Source organism: Globicephala melas, chromosome 3, assembly GCF_963455315.2.
Source record: "Globicephala melas chromosome 3, mGloMel1.2, whole genome shotgun sequence".
In the NCBI taxonomy this organism is placed as follows: domain Eukaryota; kingdom Metazoa; phylum Chordata; class Mammalia; order Artiodactyla; family Delphinidae; genus Globicephala; species Globicephala melas.
The window spans coordinates 166,164,193-166,183,331 of NC_083316.1; the positions used below are offsets into that span (position 1 = coordinate 166,164,193).

A 19,139-nucleotide genomic window follows, 5' to 3' on the forward strand; every position below is an offset into this window, starting at 1 on the left:
AGATTCCACATGCCGCGGAGCGGCTAGGCCCGTGAGCCACGGCCACTGAGCCTGCGCGTCCGGAGCCTGTGCTCCGCAACGGCAGAGGCCACAGCAGTGAGAGGCCTGCGTACCGCAAAAAAAAAAAAAAAAAAAAATTGCAACACCCCCTCTCTCACCCGCCCCCCCAACCCCCCCCCCAAACACACACAGACACTCCACTCTCATTTTCCCTTCCTCCACTCTTATTTTCCTTCCGGGCCATCTCCCTTTAGCATCTTCTAAATTGGATTTATTCATTTGTTAATTGCACCTTCTCCCAACATCCTTTGAACTTAAATTCCAAACGGAAAGGAATTATCTGTTGACGCCATGCTTGCCAGGTAGTAGGGTAAATAAAAACTTACTGGAAGAAGGGTGAGAGGGAAGGAGAGGGGAGAAAGAAGCAGGGAGCGATGGGCAGGGAAAAACAAGTGTAGGAGGAACGGAGAGAGAAGGAAGGGAAGGAATGGAGTATGTGCTCCTCACGGGGTCTTTGTGAGTATGTACTGAGATCACACAGACCTAACAGGGACCAGGTTCTGAAGGCTGTGAGCTGGCTTTAGGGATTGTGGGATATGCGGGGAACAGAGAACACAACACACACCTCCTCTAAAGGCACAGAGCTGCCCGGCTCCCATGAAATGTCACCTTGTGCCAACAGGAGCACGTTATCCACAATTACCCCAATTTCCAAGAGAAGCCGGAACACCAGATTCCTATGTGATGTCTCCCGTTGTTTAACTGTTGGCAACGAATGAAATCATATGTGTGTTAGGTCAAGCCATGCGACATTGCTATGCTTTAGGTCAAAAAAGGCAAATGTGGGCAATTATATGTGAGTTATACAAATCAGATGCTTAGTGCAGGGTCCTGCACAAAAGTAGGTGATAAACGCTAGTTTTTTTTAGTCTTCAGAGAGACACTGATCACCATACCAAACCAGTGACATAGAGCTATAATTATCTCCGTTTTCTAGATGTGCACCCTGAGCACAGAGAGGTTAAGTAACTTGCCCACGTCACACAGCTTGTAAGTGGCACAGTGGGGATTTGAACCCAGGCTGACTGGCTCAGGTGCATGTTCTTAACCACTGCCCCTGTAGACACGACACTGTCCAGACACAGAGAGGGAGGGGAGAGCCAAAGGGCTAAGCCTGGTCTCTGAAGAGCCATTTCTCTCCCTGTCTCCCACAGACCCCCGACGGCATTCCCATCAAGCGGGACTCCCTGTCTTCTCACAACCAGTTTGGCGTCTTACCCTTGTCTTGGAACATCCCAGAGCTGGTCAAGTATGTCACGCTTTCCAGGAGGGGGTTCAGGGCTCCCCTGCCCCAGAAGAGGGAGTGGGGGGCTGCTAGGTCTGGTCAGATCACTAGCCTGCTTTCGCCACAGCATGGGGCAGTGGAAGATCAAAGCCCACTACGAAGATTCTCCGCAGCAGGTCTTCTCTGCCGAGTTTGAGGTGAAGGAATACGGTAAGGGGAGCAGGGAGCCGCAGGTGGGAGCGTGGGGAAGGAGGGGGGAGCACATAATTCTGGGCTCATTGCCCACCACGACCTGTTCCCCCAGTGCTGCCCAGTTTTGAGGTCCAAGTGGAGCCTGAAGAGAAATTCTACTACATCGATGACCCAAACGGCCTGAAAGTCAACATCATTGCCAGGTGAGGGACAGGGGAGGGACCAGCTGGGGGGGAGGGGCTCAGCCACAGCCCACAGGAGTTTGGAGGGGGGAGAATCTGAGGCTCTCCCGCCTCACAGGTTCCTGTACGGGGAGAATGTGGACGGGACGGCTTTCGTCATCTTTGGAGTCCAGGACGACGACCGGAGGATTTCATTGGCCCACTCCCTCACCCGTGTTCCGGTACCTGACAGAGGCCCCCTCTACGTCTCTTCCACTCTTGTCCCCATCAGCGCCCCTCCCGCACCTGAGCCCCCCTCCCCACCCCAACCCCCGCCTCCGCTGAGCCTTCACTGTCTCCCCCAGATCACTGACGGTACTGGGGAGGCCAAACTGCAACGACAGGTCTTGCTGAACGGGGTACAGCCCTCCCAAGCCGACGCCCTGGTGGGCAAGTCCTTATATGTGTCTGTCACCGTCATCCTGCACTCAGGTGAGGCCAGGCTGAGGGCAGGGGCCCAGCACCACTGTACGGTCCAGTCTGAGATGGGAGGCCCAGTATGAAGGCAGAGTCCAATCTGAGGGGGGAGGCCTGGTCCTGAGGAGTGGCCCAGGAGCCCACCCTCACGATTGGCCCCCCTCAGGCAGCGACATGGTGGAGGCAGAGCGTACCGGGATCCCCATCGTGACCTCCCCCTACCAGATCCACTTCACCAAGACCCCCAGGTTCTTCAAACCCGCCATGCCCTTCGACCTCATGGTGAGACCCAGGGCGGGGCTGCAAACCCCCTCCACCGCTCCTGAGCTTGACCATGCCTCTAGGTCTGCCTGAACCCCCTCCACCTGGCCTGCACCCACAGGTGTTCGTGACGAACCCCGACGGCTCCCCTGCCCGCCACATCCCGGTGGTGACCCAGGGCACCAACGTGCAGTCCTTGACCCAGGAGGACGGTGTGGCCAAGCTGAGCATCAACACACTCAACGACCGGCAGCCCCTGACCATCACCGTGAGTCCGGGCCGGCCTCGCGACCCCACACCAGGAGACAGGGGGCTTGATTTTATAGAGCAGGGTCCTGACGTTTGCACAAAGGGATCCTGTCCTGGGCATCCGGGGGGTCCTTTCATTTGCATAAAGGGATGTACCATCCACAGAGAGATGTTTTCATTTACATAGAAGGGCTCTTTTTTTACTTTATTTTATCGAAGCATAGTTGATTTACAATGTTGTGTTAATTTCTGCTGCACAGCAAAGTGACTCAGTTATATATATATATATGACTGTATATATATATATATATATATAACTGTATATATATATATATGTATATACCTTCTTTTTCATATTCTTTTCCATTATGGTTTATCACAGGATACTGTATCTAGTTCCCTGTGCTATACAGTAGGACCTTGGTGTTTATCCATCCTACATATATACGGTAGTTTGCATGCATAGAAGGGTTCTCATCTGCACAGCAGGGTCCTACCTTCTGCCTAGACGTCTTATAAGGACCCTTGCAATGGCATTGCGCCCACCTGGATAATCCCATCTCTTCCCCATTTCCTCAAGATCCTTAACCTAATCTCATCTGCAAAGTCTCTCTTGCCACATAAAATACCATGTTCCCTGGTCCCAGGGATATGGGTGTGGACATCTCTGGGGGGCCAGCATGCATCCATCTTTCCTCGCCCAGGTACGCACGCGGAAGGAGAATATCCCAGAGGCGCGACAGGCGACTAGGACCATGCAGGCCCTACCCTACAACACCCAGGGCAACTCCAACAACTACCTGCACCTCTCTGTGCCCCGAGTGGAGCTCAGGCCTGGGGAGACTCTCAATGTCAACTTCCACCTGCGCACGGACCCCAGCCACCAAGCCAAGATCCACTACTACACTTACTTGGTCTGTGGCTTCCTAGAACACCCAGCACCCCCGGGAGCCCTCCACCATCCCGGCTGCCCCCGCCATCCTCCCTCTTACCTTTCCGATACTTATACCGACCTGTTCTTCCCAGGTCATGAACAAGGGGAAGTTGTTGAAGGTGGGGCGGCAGGTGCGAGAGCCCGGCCAGGACCTGGTGGTGTTGCCCATGACCATCACACCGGACTTCATCCCTTCCTTCCGCCTGGTGGCCTATTACACGCTGATCACCAGCAACAACCAGTGGGAGGTGGTGGCCGACTCCGTGTGGGTGGATGTCAAGGACTCATGTGTGGGCACGGTAAGCTTTGTGGCATCTCTCTGTGCCCATCTGGGGACTCTCCACCTGGCTGTCACTCTCCCCATCTTGGGCCCTCTGGCTCTGTCTCTCTCCAACTCCTTTTTAAAATTTGAAAATTTATTTTATTTATTTATTTATTTTGGCTGTGTTGGGTCTTCGTTGCTGCACTCGGGCTTTTCTCCAGTTGCAAGCGGGGGCTACTCTTCGCTGCGGTGCGCGGGCTTCTCATGGCTTCTCTTGTTGCAGAGCATGGGCTTTAGGCGCGTGGGCTTCAGTAGTTGTGGCACATGGGCTCAGTAGTTGTGGCACATGGGCTTAGTTGATCCGCGGCACGTGGGATCTTCCCGGACCAGGGCTCGAACCAGTGTCCCCTGCACTGGCAAGCGGATTCTCAACCACTGCGCCACCAGGGAAGACCTCTCTCCAACCTTCTGAATCTGTTCCTCTCCTCCATTTGCAGGGTTCCTGCCTCTCTCTTCTTCTTTTCTTCCCTTTATGTTTCAGTCTCAGTATCCTTTTTTCTTCCAGTTTTATTGAGATGTAATTGACACACAGCACTAACTTTAAAGTGTAGAGCATAATGATTTGACTTACGTACATCGTGAAATGATCACAGTACGTTGAGTGAACATCCATCATCTCATAGAGGTACAGAATTAAAGAAATAGAAAAAATAATCTTTTCCCTTGTGGTGAGAACTCAGGGTTTCCTCTAATGACTTTCATATATAACGTACAGCAGCGTTAATTATATATATTTGCATCTTGTACATTACACCCCCGGTACTTATTCATCTTACAACTGGAAGTTGTAATTCAGTTCCCCCTCCACTTACCTCTGGTAACCACAAATCTAATCTCATTTTCTGAGTCTGTTTGTTTGTCGTGAAGTACCATTGACCTACATCACTAAGTTAGTTCCTGATCTACAACATAGTGATTCGATATTTCTCTACGTTTCAGAGTGTTCACCACGATGAGTCTAGTGAGTGACCGTGTGTCACCATACAGAGATACTACGTGGTTATTGACTTTCATCCCCAAGACTCATTTATTTTGTAACTGGAAGCTTGTACTCAGTATCTCTCTTGCTCCTGGCTTTCTCTCTTTTCTTGACTTTCTGCCTGAGGCCGGTTCTGCCTGCCTCCCTTCCTCTCTCTCTCCTTTCAGTCCAGCCCAGGACCTCCTTTGTCTTTGGCTTCCAGAGACCAGGGCCTCGCAGGGCTGACTTCTCCCTCCCTCCCCTCCAAACGTCCCCCCACCCAACCCCACCCCTGACCATAGCTGGTGGTGAAAAATGGCGGGAAGGAAGAGAAGCACCATAGGCCTGGGCAACAGATAACCCTGAAGATCGAGGCTGACCAGGGGTCCCGAGTGGGGCTGGTGGCCGTGGACAAGGGCGTGTTTGTGCTGAATAAGAAGAACAAATTGACCCAGAGTAAGGTATGCCCCCGCGTCACTGAGGTTGGTTTAGAGACGACGTTGGGTTGAGGTGGGGAATGGTGCTGGGGGGAACAAATGGGTCTGAGTGTGGGTTAAGTGTAGAGGTCCGAATGGACGCAGATACGGGGATGGGTTGAAGTCAAGTTGATGATGAGAATGTGGATGGACAAGGGTCCAAGCTGGGGATGGTCCCGGGGATGGACACAGCTCCAGGTCTAACTCCAGATGGTCCACCATGGCCGGCCAGCCTGGGGACCAGTATGAGGATGGATGGGGTGGGGTTGGATGGACGTGTTGGCCAATCGGTGGAGGCACGGCTGACCCGATCTCGCCACACTCTCGGCCTCCACTCCCCACTGCAGATCTGGGACGTAGTGGAGAAGGCAGACATTGGCTGTACCCCAGGCAGTGGAAGGGACTATGCCGGCGTCTTCACGGATGCAGGGCTGGCCCTCAAGACCAGCAAAGGCCTACAGACCAACCAGAGGACAGGTGAGGATGCAGCCAGCAGCAGGGCTAGGGAGGGGCAGGGCTTCCACCTCCCAGAGACTGAGAACAGGTTAAGGGCAGCGCTCTGGGATGGGGGTGGGGGTATTGAAGTCCCGCCTCCGCCACCATCTGGCGTATTATTTCTTTCGGAGCCTCAGTCTTTACATCTGTCACATGGGAGCAATAACACCCCGACCTCACGGGGGGCCACTGTGGGGAGGAAACCAAGGACACACAGTAGATGCCTAATCCTTCTGGTTCCCGGTCCACCTGCCCGTAGATCCTGAGTGCCCGAAACCAGCCCCCCGCCGACGCCGCTCGGTGCAGCTCATGGAAAAGAGGATGGATAAAGGTGGGAGCCCTCCGTCGGCGCTCGCCCACCGCTTCCCACCCGAGATCCAGCCCCTACGGGATCCCAGACGGAGAGGGAGGGGGAGGGCCTGGCCGTGGGGAAGTTCTCCCTGGGGTCTGTCCTGAGTGCCTCCTGCTTCGAGGCTGAGGGTGCGCGGGGCGGGGGATCTGTGCTCCCACAGCCGGTCAGTACAACAAGGAGCTGCGCAAGTGCTGTGAGGACGGCATGCGGGACAACCCCATGAAGTTCCCGTGCCAGCGCCGGGCCCAGTTCATCCTGCAAGGCGACGCATGCGTGAAGGCCTTCCTGGACTGCTGTGAATACATCGCCCAGCTGCGGCTACAGCACAGCCGCGACGGGACCCTGGAGCTGGCCAGGAGTGAGTCGGGTGGCAGGGAGGAGGCCCCTGTCCAAGGGAGGAGGAGGTGCCTGTCCAAGGGGGAGGTGCCTGTCCAAGGGGGGAGGAGGTGCCTGTCCAAGGGGGGGGGAGGTGCCTATCCAAGGGGGATGGTGCCTGTCCAAGGGGGGAGGAAGTGCCTGTCCAAGGAGGGAGGTGCCTGTCCAAGGAGGGAGGTGCTTATCCGAGGAGAGAGGAGGTGCCTGTCGGAGGAAGAAAGAAGCCTTCAGATGAGGAGCTAGGTGATTCAGGTCTGAGGGAAGAAGGACCCAGTCCAATGGGGGACTAGGTCCTTCTTCCCTTGCCTGGAAGGCTCATCCTGAGGCAAAGGAACTTCCTGCCTGGGAGGGTCATCCTGGCCCTGGCCCTGTCACTCTGAAGTTTGACCTTAGCAGTGCCCAGGACATCCGTGGTCTGAGGGCACGTTCTAGATGATAGGGCTGGTCACACTAGTTGCCAATGGGAAGACTAAGATGGGTTCTAGCCTTGCCTTCACCAAAGAAAACTAATTCATGTTGCCTTCCAAAGAGAGGTGCCTAACTTACGCCTAATCGATGTTCGTCCATTCATTCATTCATTCAGTTCTGGATGTACACACTTGAAACTTTATATCTCAGGCCAAGTCAGTCTTAAGCAAAGCCAAGAGAAAATTCTCTTAGAAGCCCATTGCAAGCAAAACCAGAATGGTCTCCACCACAAAGTGGCATTTACAGAAATAACAAGAGTCCCCACTGCCATCTGCTGAGAGGCAGAGGACCCCGGTGTGAACTGATCCCTCCTTTTTTTAAACATCTTTTAATATGTCTCAACTAAGAGAAGGACTTTTCTGCCAGGATGCGCTTTGTCAAAACTGAATGTTTGCAGACACCTCTCAATGGCCTCCATTGCCAAAGGGGTCAAGTAGGTCTAAATCCCTTTATCTGGAAAGCTAGCAACTCCTCCACCCCTCCCCCGCTCCAAAGACACAAAGATTCCCAACACGCGTGAACAAAGACTTCTACCTTCAGTCTCTTTGCAAATTGCAATAACTAGACGTGGTGCTGTCTGCTCCAGTGACCCAAGACTTTTCTTTCGCAAAGAGTAAATTTGGACAAAACTTCTGATTTACTGGGGTATAATTTACGCACACGGGTGTTTTGTGTTTTTTTTTTTTCCAGCATTGTGTCATTTCTGTAGCCAATTGGGGTGAGACAGAGGGTTGATTAAAAGTTAGTACCCCAAGGGCACTTTGATGGGTTATTCCAGAGTATGGGTAGATTTGGGCATCTCTGGAATTCCACCTACTTTGTCGTTAGGCAGACCCAGAACCAAATTAAAATCTGTGCATCGTTTTTTGAGGAAAGCCCAGCCAGGGTTGAACTCTATTCCAGCCCAGCTTCGTTTAGGTGCAGACGGGGTCAAGCTGGCATTTAAAGGCCACCATCTCTTCAGCAATCTCCACCAGGTCTGGGGAAATCTCTCAGCTCACCCCGTTGCTTTCAGGATGGACGTAACCATCAGACACAGCAGGCACGGTGCTTGGGGGCCAATGATGCTTTTAGAGGCTGATTCATGCAAATGTTTTCATTCCCTTGGAAATCAAAGACAGGAAAAAAAAATCAATCCAGTTCAGCCTGGCTTATTTTCACCTTTCTACCAACAGAATTGTAAAATACGATTTTTAATTTTTTTTATGGAGAAAGGAGCCCCCAGAGGCAAATGTGCCTAGGGTCCCCGGAAGTGATCACGTGACCCTGGGTGTGTCACTGCTAGGAATCCCTCCAGGGTATTATAGAGATAAATATCTAAAAGGGGACAGTGGGGAAAGTGGGTCTGTTTTAACTCCCACCCCCCCCGCAGGTGACCTGGATGAGGAAATAATCCCGGAGGAGGACATCATTTCCCGAAGCCAGTTCCCAGAGAGCTGGCTGTGGACCATTGTTGAGGACCTTAAAGTCGCAGACAAAAATGGGTAAGGCTGGGATGCTCCCACTTCCACCCACCCCCAGGCCAGCCCCTATCATCACCCCAGACTGGACGTTGAGTTTGCACGCACCTCAATGCCCCCTCTTTTCTGGAATCATTGTGGAATCACGCAACCTAGCCTAGAAGAGTTGGGGCTACCTACACATGCCCACCCGCCAGCCCCACTCCAACCCTGTCCCTTGGGGCCCCTCCCTACCAGCTCTCCCCCTCCACCATGCTAGGTATCTTCTAATGCCTCCCCTCCCCCATCCAGAATCTCCACGAAGCTCATGAACGTGTTTTTGAAAGACTCCATCACCACTTGGGAGATTTTGGCTGTGAGCCTGTCAGACAAGAAAGGTGAGAGAGGATGGTGGTCTGGTCCTCAGGAGGCCAGGACCCCAGACCGCCCCGGGCATTTTCTCATTCAATCCTGACAGATCCTTTGTTTCCTGGTGGCTGACACTTTCCTCTGGTTCCTGGAGAGTCATTAGAGTGTAGAATGTGAGTGACATTGTGCTTTTTGTAAATAGATTTTAGTTTTAGTGCAGTTTTAGTTCAGAGCAAAATTGAGAGGATGGTGCAGAGATTTCCCATATACCCCTTTCCCCACCACAGACACAGTCTCCCTCACCATCAACATCCCCCACCAGCATGGTGCATTTGTAACAATCGAAGGATGCATGGATACATCATGATCACTGCAAGTTCTTAGCTGAGGTCAGGGTTCATCATAGTATCATACAGAATGATTTATAGCAACAAAAACTTTGCAGGGGTGATGTTGCCATGATACTGGGTAAAGCAATTAAGAAAAAACAGGGCTTCCCTGGTGGCGCAGTGGTTGAGAGTCCGCCTGCCGATGCAGGGAACGTGGGTTCGTGCCCCGGTCCGGGAAGATCCCACATGCCGTCCGGAGCCTGTGCTCCGCAGCGGGAGAGGCTGCAACAGTGAGAGGCCCGTGTACCGCAAAAAAAAAAAAAAAAAAAAAACAGGTCAACAAAGAAAAACTAAAAGAGGAAGCGGGATGAAATGAGTGATTGAAACATTGGTGGTTAGATTGTGAAACACGACAAAAACACGACAAAAAAAAGGGCTGCCCTCCCGCCCCACCGCCACCAAGGGCTGGGTGTGAGACCCTGACACACCCTAGCCAAACATGGATGACTTATAGCAGGTCTGAGAATGGGGCAAGGAGAGTGAGGCACTGACTTTGAATGCAAAATTAAGTGGGTGCCAAAAAACTCAGTCATCAAGATAAATCATATTTTCATGCAATAGGTTTTTTGGAAAAAAATCAAAATGAATGCAAAAAAAACATGTTGTACAAAATATCCAGATTTTAAATATAAACCAGCAGTGTGCCGAGCCATAATGGGGTTTGAGGTAAAAGGAAAGATGTGTCCCATGTGCATGTTTTATGTATATTCTAAAGGTTAATTTTTTCCAGAGCATTAAAGAGGTTGAAAAACTATTGAAAACACTAAAACATTTTAAAACTAGGTGTATTAAAACTCACAACATTAAGTGTATTTTATTTATAGCAAACTCAGAACTTAATATACTCTAGTATAAGTTTGTTTGGTTGTAATTTATCATAAATTTTACTTTATTGTCATTTTACTTTCCTGGCTTCAAGATTTTCAAAATCTGCTTCTTTGTCTATCTTGCTTCTAATGCAAGGTATTGCAATTTTCTGCTAATTTCTCTTGAACAAGTGATGATGGCAGATGAAATCATATGCACAGAGCACATAGTTTTCCTTCTGCCTGAGACTCCAAAGCCACTCAGCACTGTTCTAGTTTGGGGCCCCCATCCCTGTTTCAAATCAGAGCATCTTCATATTTGCCTGTTGTACATTTCCATATATCGAGATTGTGTGTGAGGTTCCCTTTACCTAAAAAAAAGTTCCTGCAGCTTGAAAAAAAAAAAAAAAGTTGAAAACCACAGTTAGATCCTTGCCCCTCAAAGCCTATTCCCTGGGCCAGCTGCAATCTGGTAACGTAGGTTTACCAGGGAGTTTGTTAGACATTCAGAATCTTAGTCACTCCTAACCTGCTCAGTCAGAATGTGCATTTTATCACTGGAAACATCTCCTGATCCCCAGGAGATTTGTATGGACATGAATGTTGGAAGAGTTCTTCCCTGCACCAGCATTTCTCAATCTCATCACTGATGTCATTCTGGGCTGGGTCATTCTTTGTGGCAGGGGACTGTCCTGTGCAATGTAAGATGTTGGGTATCTTCATGGCTTCTACCTGCTAGATTCCAGTAGCAACCCATCTCCCTGGTTGTGACATCCAAAATGTCCCCAGATATTACCAAATGTCCCCGGAGGGGGGGGGGGCAGAATCCCTGTGGTTTTTAGATCTTGCCTGTGATGTCTTTTCAACATCATTAACTCTCTACATATTACCTCATTTAATGCTCACAACTACCCTATAAGGTTGGTACTATGATTCTCCTACAACTGAGAACACTGAAGTCAGGGAAAGAAGGTGACTTGCCCAGGATCACAAGTGAATGAAACTTTCAGGAATCCAAACTTCAGAATAAAGACTGAAGCATGATAACCAATAGAACTTGAAATTTTTAGACTTGTGAGCTATTAGGAATTAAAGAGTCAGTAAGGTTAAAAGCAAGGAGCTTCCCAAGCCCAAGTGCCTGTGTCCAAATCGCAGGTCCTCCTCGGGGCAGCTGTGTGGCCTTCGTCAAGTTACCCAGCCTCTCTGTGCTCATCCGTAAAAGGGGCACAATAGAAATAGTACCTATTCAAAGTGTTGGGATTTTATAATAGTGATAATAGTACTTGACACATTGTAAATGTTCAATGAGTGTGAGCTATTATTTTTATTATTGGAGTCGAACATACTTTAGGGATCAAAGGGTAAATGCCTTTCGGAGATGCATAGACGCTCCCTTAAATGACACAAAGCAGGCATCAGAAGTCATTTCTTTCTTTCTTTCTTTTTTTTAATTGAAGTATAGTTGATTTACAGTGTTGTGTTAGTTTCTGGCGTAGTGATGTCTTTTTAAAAAAATATTTATTTACTTTTTGGCTGCGTGGGGTCTCAGTTGCAGCGCGGGCTCTTCATTTTGGCGTGAGGGCTTCTCTCTAGTTGTGGTGTACTGGCTCCAGAGCACGTGGGCTCTCTAGTTGTGGCTTGCATGCTCAGTAGTTGTGGGTCACGGGCTTAGTTGCCCTGTGGCACGGGGGATCTTAGTTCCCTCATTTCTTTTTAACAAAGAGATTTTTTAAAAATGTATTAGGTTTTCAGAAACAATTGAGCAAAAAGTATAGAGAGGTGCCACGTACCCCTCTCTCCCCCAGATTCCCCTATTGTTAACATCTTGCATTAGTGTGGTACGTTTGTTATAGTGGATGGGCCAATACTGATACCTTATTATGAACTGAAGTCCATAGTTGACATTAGGATTCACTCTTGGTGTTGTACATTCTATGGATTTGGATAAATACATCATGACTTGTAGCCACTGTCACAGTATCACACAGAATAATTGTTTCACTGCCTTGAAGTGACAGGAATTGTGTATCATAAGTCATTCCTTTTTTGGTTCTCTTTCCATTCTTCCTTCCATCTCATTCAAGGAGAAAAGCTAAGTCTGGTGCAAGGATGTCTTCACCTTGTCTCTACTTCTTGTTTAACTCCTTTTTTAAACGAAGAGAGAGTGGTCTAGCTTTCTGCGGGCAACACAAGCTAACTAGTATTTAACAAAATCATTTTGTTTTCCTTGAGGTAACCTGTTTATAGCACAAGAACCTGGGTTCTCATGCACCGTAGTAAATTAAATTTGAGTTTAAAAATGTGAATAGTAAGTAAGAAATGGTAAATTAAACCAGTGACTATAGCACCCGAGGGTGATGAGTAAATGACTGTAGATTGGGAAATAAGGATTTTGTTCAAGCCTCTGATTATTATTTTTTCTGCCATTGAAGAATACGGAAAATTATCAGATCTTTTTTTTTTCTTTTTTGGCGGTGGTGCGTGGCTTATGGAATCTTAGTTCCCCAACCAGGGATTGAACCCTGGTCCAGTCAGGGATTGGCCCTCAGCAGTGAGAGCAGGGAGTCCTAACCACTGGACCGCCAGGGAATTCCCTCCAATCTTAATAGATTTCTTGGTGTAACATTATTATTAACGTGATAATGTTTTCACAAATTTCACTTGCATCAACACTTTGCTTACATTTAATCTGGTAACTGTTGTATCACAAGTAACCACTGTTTTTAAGCATCGTTTTGCTCAATGTTGTTAACAAAATTCAACTGAGTAAATTTGAAGATCTAATTGGGTTTGTTAAACAATTCATGAGCTGGGCAGCATCTTATCTGGCAAGGAGAGATACTCAGAGGAGTTGTACAAAATTAAAGGTTTTTATAGAATGAAGGGTAGGGCAAACAAGTCATCAGCAAGAGAAAAATGTCCTCATTGGAGGAAAGTAACAATTCAGGTAAGACAGTTTCTCATTGGCTGAGCTGCAGTGTTTTCATTGGCTGGGCTTGTTGCTGGGCAGGAAGAAAATCTTCCTTCCTCCTGCTGTAGTTAAGTTAATTGCACTTTCTGTTTGGGAGTGCAAACATCTTTTCCAGTTGGGGTCTGTAATTGAAGCTTCTTCCTGTTGGGATCTGTTGACATCTTCCTGTTTGGGATAACATCTTCCTGTTTGGGATAACTGAAGTCAGTGGTAGGGCATCAGAGCTCCCTCTACAGGCCTTCCCTTCTCCAATTTTAGTTGAGGTGTCCTTTCATTAATTTTTACAATGTAGATCAGCACTGTCCATTAGAAATATAATGCAAGCTGTGTATGTCATCTAAAATTTTCTGGTAGCCCCACAAAAAAGGAGTAGATTAAATCAATTTTAACACTTTATTTAATCCAAATATATCCAAAATATTATTATTTCAACATTTTGTAAAAATTTGCAAAACCACTACCACAGTAATCATGTTATAATAGCAAATCTATTAATATTTAAGAATAACCGATTAATATCTCAAATTTATTAATCAAGTTTTTTTTTTTGTTTTGCGGTATGCGGGCCTCTCACTGTTGTGGCCTCTCCTGTTCCGGAGCACAAGCTCCGGACGTGCAGGCTCAGCGGCCATGGCTCACGGGCCCAGCCGCTCCACGGCATGTGGGATCTTCCCGGACCGGGGCATGAACCCGTGTCCCCAGCATCGGCAGGTGGACTCTCAACCACTGTGCCACCAGGGAAGGCCCATGTATTTTATTTTTGTTTGTGCTAAGCCTTTGAAATCTGCCATGTATTTTATACTGACAGTGCATCTAAATTAGGATGCTAACTTTTCATTGAAAATACTCTGATCTGTATTTCGGGATCCATAAAATTTACAGTTGAAAAGGTAGATTGGCCTATCCAAGTTGTTCTAAACATACTTAAACTAAAAACTTTAAAAGTTTTCCAATCACTGAATCAAGCATCCTTTTTAAAATTGAGATGTAATTCACATAACATGAAAGTCACCATTTGAAAGTGTACAATTCAGTGGTTTTTATTACATTCACAATGAGCATTGGTTTTTTAAGTTTAAATCTAAGTTAATTAAAAGGAAATAAAAGTAGGAATCCAGTTCTCACTCGAGCTAGCCACATTTCAAGTGCCCAGTGACCACTTGGGGCTACCATTTTGGAGATCGTACATATAGACCCTTCATTTATGCTTGCCTTCTTCCCTCCTACATATCTATCTATGAGTAAAATTACAGAGAAAATGGGAACCATTAAATCGTGGCAACTCCCAGCCACCACCACCATCTGTAAGTTATCACCATTAATGATGGTTCGTCTATGGGCTTCTGCAAAGACAGGCTGACCTTGGGACAGCTCCAGCGGTCAGAGGTAAGCACTGAGACATTGGTAGGGGCAAGAAGTTGGACTTGAACTTGGATCCAGTCCACCTGGCCCACCCCCTGCCCCATCCCTGACACTTCATGTTCTGTTTCCACCCGGGCAGGGATCTGTGTGGCTGACCCCTATGAGGTCACGGTGATGCAGGATTTCTTCATTGACCTGCGTCTACCCTACTCTGTTGTGCGCAATGAGCAGGTGGAGATCCGAGCCGTCCTCTACAACTACCGGGAGGCGGAGGAGCTCAAGGTGGGCCCCTGGTGCAATGGAAGCATGATGGGGGCTTGGAGAAGAGGGTCTGTGGTACATTCCCCTGACTTGATACTCTCTCTCCCCGGCAGGTGAGGGTGGAATTGCTCTACAATCCAGCCTTCTGTAGCCTGGCAACGGCCAAGAAGCGCCACCAGCAGACTCTGATCATCCCACCCAAGTCCTCGGTGCCCGTGCCTTATGTCATTGTGCCCCTGAAGGTCGGCCTCCATGAGGTGGAGGTCAAGGCTGCTGTCTACAACCACTTCATCAGTGATGGCGTCAAGAAGACCCTGAAGGTCGTGGTGAGTCCTTGGGGTACCTGCTGCCGCTCGTCCTTCAGGAAAGGCTCCTGTTCTCCCTGTGCTGTCAACCCAGGTTAGAGACCCAGGCCAACCTTAGGAAATTCAGGAGTCCTGGAGGTTTGGAAGCAGGGCCGGGATTAGGGTGAGGCAAGTGAGGTATTCTCCTTGGGCACACAATTTTAGGGTGCACCCAAAAGCTCAAACAAAGATCAATAATATTTTTTCATTAAAATATATTTTAATATCAAATATGACATTTTGTAACACCTTTCAGCATAGGAGTTTTCTTTTGACTTTAAAAATCTTGGTGGGAATTCCCTGGCAGTCCAGTGATTGGGACTCAGCGCTTTCACTGCTGTGGCCCCGGGTTCGATCCCTGGTTAGGGAACTAAGATCTCGTAAGCCGCACGGTGCAGCCAAATAAATAAATAAATAAAATAAAAATGTTTATCTGTAGACACATGACGGCTCACATTGGGCCTTTGATTCTAATTAAGATAGCCCCTATTTTAATTGAGCACTTATGTGTCAGCCACTGTGTTAGTACTTATGAACATTCTTTCATTTATTTTTTCTTTTTCTTTATTCTTATTTATTTATTTAAAATTTTTGTTTTACTTTTATATTATTTGTTTTATTTTTAGATTTTTATTTTATTTAGCCCATTGAGAGGCATTTGGTTTAAGAACAGACTCTGGAGCAGAGTACCAGGTTCAAGCCCAAATTCTGTTCTACTCACTGTGTGACCTTGGGCAAGTTACTTCACCTGTCTGTATCCCAGTTACCCCATCTTTAAAATGGCATTGATAATAGCAGTACCCACTCCAGTGGGTTGTTGTGAAGATTACATGAATTAACCCCAGGAAAGCAATCTTCTAGGCACATAGGAAGATTTCTAAAGGTCTTGTTATTTCTTTATTAATTTATAATTTTATTATTAATTTGCACAACAGTGGGTATGAGGTAGATGTTTTTGTTTTTGTTTTTTGCGGTACGCGGGCCTCTCACTGTTGTGGCCGCTCCCGTTGCGGAGCACAGGCTCCGGACGCGCAGGCTCAGTGGCCATGGCTCACGGGCCCAGCCGCTCCGCGGCATGAGGGATCTTCCCGGACCGGGGCACGAACCCGTGTCCCCTGTATCGGCAGGCGGACTCTCAACCACTGCACCACCAGGGAAGCCCGAGGTAGATGTTTATATTACCTCCTTATAAGGAAGGAAGCTGAGGCACAGACAAGTTAAGTAACTGACTTCCAGTCATACAGCTAAGGTCAGGTGGAGGCCATCATGCCTTATGCTACAGTAATCCCAAGAACAGTGCCCTGCTGACTGTCTGTCTGCCCTTTTATTCACACGACTCCCCCTACCCCTAACACTGTCCAGCCAGAAGGAATGAGAGTCAACAAAACTGTGGCCGTCCGCACACTGGATCCAGAACATCTGGGCCAAAGTGAGTCAGCGAGGCAGAGGGGGTGAGGCCTGGGTGGTGATGCAGGGTGGGGTGGGAGGGGGCTGGTGCCATTGGTATCTCCCATTCACCCGGCAGAGGGAGTGCAGCGAGAGGAAATCAAAGCCGCCGATCTCAGTGACCAAGTCCCAGGCACGGAGTCAGAGACCAAGATCCTCCTGCAAGGTGAGATGCCCTTGGCCCCAATCCCAGGGGACCCAGAATGGTGTTGGGGGGCCATGACCCCTAAGCAGGGAGCCCAGTTCCATCTAATCCCAGGAGTATTTAACCACTGTGTTTCCCGCCTCCTCTTCAGCTAGAACCCCTCCTTAATCTGCTTTATAGAAGGCTCCAGGCCGTACTTAGTTCAGCAAATAGCTTTTGCTGATAAAGAAGCAGTAGAGTTCAAGAGAAGAAGTTCTGGATTTAATCGCCTCGGATGGAGAACTGGGGCAGGAAGGGGCAAGACGGAGCTGGAAAGGCACCTTGCAACTTGAGAGCTGTAAGGTTTTGGGAGGAGACCCTTGGTTTCCTCATCTGTGATAGGGGTGAATAATAGTATCGATATCTAAGGGTTGTTGGGAGGATTAAATGAGATACTGTATGGTGTTAGAACAGAGCCTAGCCAATAGCATTAAGCATGATAAAAGTATTCATGGTTGTTGTTCCTGGCATTATTTTACCACTGGTGTAACCAGAGGACCCAGGGACCGGAGTTCCCCTGTGAAGCAGAAGCCCACTCCCACCGCCCACAAATGCAGAGCCCCCTCTAGCCACTCAGCCGTGCGTCACTTCCATCATTGACATGCTCCCAGCTGTCCCTGACCCCTTGGGCCCTGGCTGGTCAGAGCCTGGAAATGCTGGGGGCAGCCCCAGACTTGAGTGCCATCCTCACGCCTGGCTGCAGGGACCCCCGTGGCCCAGTTGACAGAGGACGCCATCAACGGGGAGCGCCTGAAGCACCTCATCCAAACTCCCTCGGGCTGTGGGGAGCAGAACATGATCAGCATGACGCCCACGGTCATCGCGGTGCACTACCTGGACAACACAGAACAGTGGGAGAAGTTCGGCCTGGAGAAGCGGCAGGAGTCCTTGGAGCTCATCAAGAAGGGTGTGCGCCCCACCCGCCCCTCTGAACCCCCTCCGGCCCTGAGACCCCACCTCTCTGAGACCCGCTTCTATGGAACCCCTCCACCCCTGGACCCTGCCCCTCTGAGCCCCCTCCACTCCTGAGACCCCGCCCATCTCGAGGCCCCGCCCCTCCTCTGAGAGCACTCCCTCACCCCTCTCTGAGCCCCTCTCGGAGCTCCCTCCCCCGCTGAGGCCCGCTTGCCCCTGAGAACCCATTTTGAGAACCCTCCTCTCTCTGCATCCCCTCTCCTCCGAGAACTCCTTCCCCTTCTCCTCTCTGATCCTCCCACCCTCTCTGAGTCCCTCTCCCTCCTATATGCCCGCTCCCTGCCCAGAGCCCCACCTTTCCTCTCTGGACCCCTGTCCCGCCCCTCACAGAATCTTTATCCTCTTTCTAAGCCCCTCCCCTACCTGGCCTACCCACCCCAGCCACCCCCTCCACGCAGCCTCTAGTGACACTTCTCTCCTCCCTGCAGGGTACACCCAGCAGCTGGCCTACAGACAACCCAACTCGGCTTACGCCGCCTTCCTGAACCGGCCATCCAGCACCTGGTGAGTCTCCACGGTCAGCTTGCTCATCCTCAGCCTTGCACCTCCCTGAGCAGGGCCTGCATCCCGGCCTGGGGTGGTCTAGGTGGGTCGCCACCCAGAGTCAAGGTACCAGCCCGCTGTGTAACCTGCAGGCAACGCTGGGCCCTGAGATTTGGGAAGGGAACCTGGGCCGACCAGGCTAGGCCCTGCCTCTCTCTGCTCATTGGTTGTCTGGGATGCCAGTCTCCGGATCCCAGAGACAATTGGCTCATGCTCTGTACCCACCCACCAGGCTGACAGCCTTCGTGGTCAAGGTCTTCTCACTGGCCTCCAACCTCATCGCCATCGACTCCGAGGTCCTCTGTGGGGCCGTCAAATGGCTGATCCTAGAGAAGCAGAAGCCTGATGGAGTCTTCCAGGAGGATGGGCCCGTGATACACAAAGAAATGATTGTAAGAGGCAGAGAGAGATACGGAGCAGGCTGGGAGAGGAGGGCACCTGAGCATCACAGGATGGACTGGAGGAAGATTCCGTCATCCACCCACTGCCCAATTCACTGTGTGTGGGAATAGGGAAATGAGGGAACTGAAAGTGTCATTCCTCCCTTGCAAAAACCAGAGACCTACAGGATCTGGTGCAAAAGGAAATTCCCCTGGCTCCCCATTGCTCTTAAACACAGAACTCAGAGCTGTGGTCCTAAAAGTGTGCTCCCCAGGCCAGCAGCATCAGTACTATCTGCAAACTTGTTAGAAATGCAAAATGTCAGAAATTCTCAGGCTGGACTCCAGATGCACTGAACCAGAAAATTTAGGGGCAACGCCTAGGAATCTAAGTTTTAACACCCTCCCCCCCACCACCCCCACCAGGTGTGCTTAAGTTGGAGAATTGATGCCTTAGCCTGACCTTTCAGGCTTCCAGCCTCATAGCCTTACCTCCTTCTTTCCACACTCCACCTGTACTGCTGGGAGCCTTGCTCTATACAGACACAGGGCCTTTGCACATGCTGTTCCTGCTGCCTGGCATGCTAACCCCTGCCCTCTTTGAGAGTTTACTCCTACTCACTGTTCAGATTGTGGTTCCAGCTGTCATCCCTCAGGGACACTTT

The 19,139-nt window shown here is 49.5% G+C and overlaps 1 protein-coding gene across 1 annotated transcript in view; it reads left to right on the forward strand.

Annotated features, from left to right (window-relative positions):
• C3 (complement C3) overlaps positions 1-19,139 on the forward strand; it is a 34,775-nt gene that overhangs the window by 2,772 nt on the left and 12,864 nt on the right. Inside the window, exons 5-26 of the mRNA XM_030879456.2 lie at positions 1,215-1,309; positions 1,413-1,495; positions 1,590-1,680; positions 1,778-1,880; positions 2,004-2,130; positions 2,282-2,397; positions 2,498-2,644; positions 3,330-3,539; positions 3,652-3,858; positions 5,142-5,300; positions 5,663-5,792; positions 6,070-6,141; positions 6,323-6,520; positions 8,378-8,489; positions 8,757-8,842; positions 14,481-14,623; positions 14,716-14,928; positions 16,309-16,375; positions 16,472-16,558; positions 17,280-17,483; positions 17,980-18,055; positions 18,327-18,486. Of these exons, the coding sequence (XP_030735316.1) occupies positions 1,215-1,309; positions 1,413-1,495; positions 1,590-1,680; positions 1,778-1,880; positions 2,004-2,130; positions 2,282-2,397; positions 2,498-2,644; positions 3,330-3,539; positions 3,652-3,858; positions 5,142-5,300; positions 5,663-5,792; positions 6,070-6,141; positions 6,323-6,520; positions 8,378-8,489; positions 8,757-8,842; positions 14,481-14,623; positions 14,716-14,928; positions 16,309-16,375; positions 16,472-16,558; positions 17,280-17,483; positions 17,980-18,055; positions 18,327-18,486 (2,886 nt within the window). The remainder of the gene's footprint in view (positions 1-1,214; positions 1,310-1,412; positions 1,496-1,589; positions 1,681-1,777; positions 1,881-2,003; positions 2,131-2,281; positions 2,398-2,497; positions 2,645-3,329; positions 3,540-3,651; positions 3,859-5,141; positions 5,301-5,662; positions 5,793-6,069; positions 6,142-6,322; positions 6,521-8,377; positions 8,490-8,756; positions 8,843-14,480; positions 14,624-14,715; positions 14,929-16,308; positions 16,376-16,471; positions 16,559-17,279; positions 17,484-17,979; positions 18,056-18,326; positions 18,487-19,139) is intronic.